Source organism: Salvelinus sp. IW2-2015, linkage group LG6.1 (genome assembly GCF_002910315.2).
Source record: "Salvelinus sp. IW2-2015 linkage group LG6.1, ASM291031v2, whole genome shotgun sequence".
NCBI lineage: Eukaryota > Metazoa > Chordata > Actinopteri > Salmoniformes > Salmonidae > Salvelinus > Salvelinus sp. IW2-2015.
The window spans coordinates 11,243,708-11,249,707 of NC_036845.1; the positions used below are offsets into that span (position 1 = coordinate 11,243,708).

Below are 6,000 nucleotides of genomic sequence, written 5' to 3' on the forward strand. Positions count from 1 at the left end.
ATTGTCTGCTTATATGCCCCCTTTTATTTATCCTACGTTTCTGACTTGGTGTACAGGGAGAATACTGTAAGAACGGCCTATGTTCTGAATTATGTCGCTGTACATTTCAAAAGTGCTGAACAAATAGTTATATTGACTACGTCCGTCCTAGCTCGCTCATTGTCTTAATCGAAATTACAGATTGCCTCTTAGCCGCTCGTTGTCCCCTTACGCCATAGTTTGTACATCTCATTTGTCAGTAGAAACCACATTTGTTTAAGCAAGTCAACCATATCAGCTATATTTTTTTAAGGCAGAAAATGAGGCTAAATTAACTGTTTCGCTGTCAGACAAGGCTCTGCTGATAGCCAGGTGTAGCAGTGGTAAGGTGTTGGGACTCTGCTGTTGGGACAGTTTTATGTAGGCCCTAACAGTTTGTGGGCACTGTTTGTCACCATTATAGGGACACTGCCCTGTGTAGGGTGCCGTCTTTCGGATGGGACGTTAAACAGGTGTCCTGACTCTCTGAGGTCATTAAAGATCCCATGGCACTTATCGTAAGAGTAGGGGTGTTAACCCCGGTGTCCTGGCTAAATTCCCAATCTGGCCCTCAAACCATCATGGCTACCTAATCATCCCCAGCTTACAATTGGCTCATTCATCCCCCTCTCCCCTGTAACTATTCCCCAGGTCGTTGCTGTAAATGAGAACGTGTTCTCAGTCAATTTACCTGGTAAAATAACGGATAAATTACAACAACAAAAAAATAGTGCAATCATGTATTGTTTAGTGTTGTGTTGTGGCTTTGCTGGCATGCATCATAAAAAAGTTGGGAGTTTGCCTCACCAAGATTTACATGCTAATATCGCAACTGGACAGACAGGTGGACAGTGTATGGACTAATTTTCAATAATTTACTTACCTGTGGACTGGATCTTGAGCTCAAAGTAACTCTTGTTTTGGTGCAGGGGAGCGTTGGCAAGGCAACAACCGGTGCCACATATTCTCCGGCCACTTTTCACTATGACTACATCGGTGCCTGATGGAGAAAGAAATCTAAATATTTTTTTTATTTACGACTGCAGTGCCGAAAACAGCCAGGTGGACGTTAGACCCCTAGCAAGCTACGTTGATTTGTTAGCCAAGCTAGGCTAACCAGGCCGGCCTTTACTGCTTAAAACACAACCGTCGGAAAGTTTTTGCCTCTCACCCATATGATGCGTGTCTAACTGGACGGTGGGCATTTCTTTGAGAGGAATATGCCCGGTTCCCCCATCTCCGCAGCATCCCAGACAACACGTAAACATTGCAGCAATTTTTACACGGTCGTCTCTACTTACCACAGCCACAAAGTCATAAACCCCGCGTATTTCTACAATGTAACTTCTATAAATGTGATTTTTAAACCTAAACTATACTGCTAACCTTATGCCTAACCTTAAATTAAGACCACAAAGCACATTTTAGTTTTCATTAATTTTACGATATAGCCTATTTGTGGCCATGGTAACTAGTGGAAACCTTCCTTGCGCTGAAATATTATCCGGAAACAGAGTCACATCGACGAAGTCAACGAGCTCTAAAAGAGCTCATGAGAAAAGCTACCATCATTATGAAACAGGGACACCTGGTGGGATCCATAACACAGTGTCATGAGCCAAACATACGCTCCTCTCAAATGCGTCCAATCGCATTGCTTGCGAAGATACGCAGATGCTCCTGATGGCATGGAAACAAGGGAAGAAAATCAAGGTCAACATATTTTTTTTTACACGTGACTTAGTAGCTATTGGTTATCAATAGGTCAAGCATTGGGACACATGACATAATCGTGTGTGGAGTGGCAATTCCATCTCCTGTCAAAAAAAGGGGAAAATGCCTATAATGAACACCCCTATTGTTGCTGGGTAGACCTATATGCAGTGAGTTTAAAAATAAATAATGTAAAGAGCACTTTCAGTAGCATATCACTAAGTCCTTTGATAGTGCTTCCAATTGGTTACTTTGTATCCATGCACTGAGCATTGGTGGGGTTGAACATTAATTTACAATGCAAACTCACATACCTGATGTTCATATATATATATATATCTATATATACCTACATATACATATATACATACATATATATACATACATATATATATATACACACACACACATATATATATATATATGAATGCTAATTGCCTGAAAGCCGTGGTATATGAGACCATATAGCACGGGTATGACAAAACGTTTATTTTTACCGATCTAATTACGTATCTAACCAGTTTATAATAGCAATAAGGCACCTGGGGGGGTTGTGGTACATGGCCAATATACCACGGGTAAGGGCTGTATCCAGGCACTCCACTTTGTGTTGTGCTTAAGAACAGCCCTTAGCCGTGGTATATTGGCCAATTACCACACCCCCTTCGTGCCTTATTGCTTAAATAGATTATCGTTACTACTTCATAATGATGTATAAAAGTGGAGCGATAGACACAGTGAACAAAAACCGGGTGACTAAAAACATAGTGGTTGTGACAGTCTTTCATGCTGTAATGTTTTGCATGGCAACCGACCCCCTCCCAACTCCAACTTGCAGGGATCCTCAGCATTTTTCGTACTGAAAAAGAAAACGCATCTTGTTTGTGAAACGTTAAAAAAATGTGTGGGTAAAACCGTTGTCCATTAATATTACTGAGATGGTTTCATTTTCTGCGCGCCCTTTGTATCGGGCGCTATTTGGAGCTGGAAGGTTCGCCACAGCATAGCACTGTGATCATGAAATGGTTAATTTTTTCTCCCGGAAAGGGCGAAGTCTGCACAGCAACAAGAAGTATGATTACGTTGGACTGTGCGTCTCAGCAGCTGGTGAGTTTTTTTTCTTCTCCCAGTTGCATGTTGCTTTACGCCTGCAAAAGCTGTCATAACCATACCCAATACCTTGCCAATAGGACATACTCGTGTGTGATCTAAATTATACACTGCAACTCGTTTATACTGAGTGGTAATCGTAAGTTTGTGTTTATGTAGCATAGCTTCTACTGCTAAGGAAACGTTTCAGCGGGCTTTTACCGTTGAGGCAGGGAACTTTAGTCGTGACCATCTCTTCTGCATATAGAACAGTTGGATGAAACGGTTGTGTTGTGCGTGCAACTTTAACGATTGCGTGATATGTCGTCTCAGAAAACAAAACAAATCTAGTGTGAACACTAAAAAGTAGGTCGTTGTACTTAGGTAAGGGTCCGTGGCGAAGCGTCTTTCAGACAAATAGCCAATGCAACTAGCATGATGTTCCACAGCGCTTTCTATTTTCATATTTTACGCGGACACATCGACGCTTCTCATTTTGACGGTGGCTGAATTTGAACACCAGTCGCTGGAGTCGCAGGAGTTTCATGCGTTTTAGCCAAAGTGTTGTGTGTAATTCTAGTGATGTGCATTTCCACCATCACTGGCTCTGAATCATTGCGCTGCTAGGTGATGTAGATAAACGGGTATGTATGACTGATGAATAGTGTATTGACCTATTATTTTCGATTAGTTCTCCACTCAATCTTGGTTGTCTTTTTTTCCCAGAACACCATGGAGCTTCTCGAGGAGGACCTCACCTGCCCAATTTGCTGCTGTCTCTTTGAGGACCCGCGAGTTCTGCCGTGCTCACACAGCTTCTGCAAGAAGTGCTTGGAGGGGATTCTGGAGGGGAACAACCGAGGACCCGTTTGGAGACCCCCATTCAAATGTCCCAGTTGCCGCAAGGAGACCACTCAAAACGGCATAAACACCCTCCAGATCAACTACTCGTTACGCGGAATTGTGGAGAAATACAACAAAATCAGACTTTTACCCAGGATGGTGCTGTGCAAACACCACAGTGGTCAACCGCTTAATATATTTTGTGCCACAGACTTTAAACTTATTTGTGGATTTTGCGCAACAACTGGCGACCATAAAGGACATAAATTCTGTGCCCTGGAAGACGCATATGAACAGGAGAAAGCTGCGTTTGAGGAGCTGTTCCAGGGAGTGGAGTGCTGGCGCCGCGCAGATACCATAACCTGCCTGGAGACACTGGAAGCCAGTAAGAAAAATGCACTCCAGTTAGTTTCCAGGGATGCAGAGAAAGTAACGGACTATTTCGTCAAACTGATCAGCACCCTGGACCACAAAAAAAACGAGATCCTCTCTGATTTCGAGACGCTGAAGTTGGTGGTGATGCAAGCTTACGATCCCAAGATTAACAAACTAAGCGCTGCGTTGGAGGAGCAGAGCCGCGCGCTCAGCATCGCTGAGTCCTTCAGAAATGTGACTGACCCTCTCTGCTTCCTCCAGCAGATGCAGGAGTTCAGGGAGAAGTTGCGCGTTGTCCGGGAAACGACACTACCCTCCCGTATAGACATGGATGTCGGTCACCTGGTCCGGAACTTCGACGTCAAAAATTGGGACTCGGTGAAGCTCAAAGATGTGGACAAGCTCTCGGTCCCCCAAGAGAGTAGCGCGTATTGCTCAACGACCCCGCGTGTCGGCGCCAGAACGCTGGGGAGAATCATCGTGATTGTTGTGTGCCTGTTACTATACGCCCTGGTGCTTCCGCAGCTGGACAGCCTGACCGTGGTGTCAGCCCAAGTCTCCTCGCTCTGCCATAGTTGCCTGCCCGTGCTGTCTGGCTGGCTGGAGCTGGCTACCGGTGCGTGGCAGTGCTGGAGAGAGGTAGTGGATGCCTGGTGGGTGCGTGGCTGAAATGTATCCTGAACCTCTTTCACACAACTAGCTAATTTCTTTGACGTTGTAGGTTGCTTTAGATTTCCAAATATGTTATTTTTGGATCTGAAGCAAGCTGCAGCAGTCTGATAGAAAGCCTATATGTAAAAGTATAGGCCTAAGTAGATTTATAAAAAACACTAGAAAGATATTCAAGTATTTACAAGCACATATGTATCATGATTTTAGTATTTTATATAGAATATATAAACAGAACAACCATAACACTTAACGAGAATCAAAACACTATTGCAGTACATTGAATGTTGTCAGATTTGAGAACAGCTTGTTTGGTGAATATTAAGCAGCAGCTCTGTCCTGGAGCACCAGCCATCCTTCTCCAAGCCATATGATCACACTAACACTTTGATAACTACAAGTCAAAGACTGAGTCACCTCATGTGCATATTAAAGTAAATAACGATCATGTCATAGGCTAGATTATTTAGCAAAGGCCTAATATTTACACCTAGGAAGTCTGAGTTTGATTTATTTTTTGCCTTAAGTTTTACGGACAGTCTGTCATAACGCCACATACCGTGTCATCAGCCTCATCTTTTGCCTAATAAAACTTCAATTTGTTTTTTTTCGTCATCTTTATTTTTGAGTGACTTAGGGGGTTTCACCAAAATTGTCCGGCTGTTTTACGCACGTGCACTTTTCCTGGTAAACGTCAGAAGTGAAGCCTTCTCTATTGGTGTGCATACTGCTCAAGTGAGATGAAATACTGACATTATGAAATGCCATGCACTCGCTCAGGCGTTCCAAATTCTTGTTTGATGCTCGCCTTCCCTGTGGATCCGTCATCACTGTGCGATTTAACCTCCACGGGGGGCAAGGTTGAATGTTGCATAACTATACAGACATCGGCATGGTTTGTCTAAATATCACATTAGGTTATATAGCAATTTAATTTCCATTATTCCCCCCAAAAATTGGGGACTTTAGGCCTGGGATGCGTTATGAACACAGTACCAATTTCTTTTTTGGCTTATGGGGACTTTTATTTTTGCAAAATTGAAAGGCAATAATTGGCCTAATCTAATTCTCAATTCCCATTCACAACAATAAATTATAGCCTACACATCTGGGATTAAATACAGATTGAATTGGATCACAAAAGAGCCATTCTTACATCTTAGAACTCATCCCGTTTTTTTTATTCCAACATATAGAAAGCAAACCATGTCATAGGCCTACAACGTTTCAATTGAAATTTGCAGCAGTGCATGTATATAGGTCCAATAAAAATGAATGTGCAGCCTCTACTGT

General features: G+C 42.9%; 2 protein-coding genes across 6 annotated transcripts in view; one reads left to right on the forward strand and one right to left on the reverse strand.

The window, feature by feature from the left end:
• The window catches only part of LOC111965079 (SPRY domain-containing protein 7-like), a 25,861-nt gene extending 24,110 nt beyond the window's left edge, over positions 1-1,751 (reverse strand). The window contains exons 1-2 of the mRNA XM_023989067.2: positions 1,190-1,751; positions 902-1,018 (exon numbers count right to left, since the gene is read on the reverse strand). Coding sequence (XP_023844835.2) covers positions 902-1,018; positions 1,190-1,286 — 214 coding nt within the window. The 5' untranslated portion in view covers positions 1,287-1,751. The remainder of the gene's footprint in view (positions 1-901; positions 1,019-1,189) is intronic.
• Positions 1-5,310, forward strand: part of LOC111965078 (tripartite motif-containing 13) — a 10,793-nt gene extending 5,483 nt beyond the window's left edge. For 2 of the 5 annotated variants that reach the window (XM_070443972.1, XM_023989064.2), the window contains exons 8-9: positions 2,779-2,838; positions 3,547-5,310. In XM_070443972.1, coding sequence (XP_070300073.1) covers positions 2,806-2,838; positions 3,547-4,707 — 1,194 coding nt within the window. In that variant the 5' untranslated portion in view covers positions 2,779-2,805 and the 3' untranslated portion in view covers positions 4,708-5,310. The other 3 variants (XM_070443971.1, XM_023989066.2, XM_023989065.2) reach the window with 3 other exon arrangements.
• The last annotated feature ends 690 nt before the right edge of the window (positions 5,311-6,000 follow it).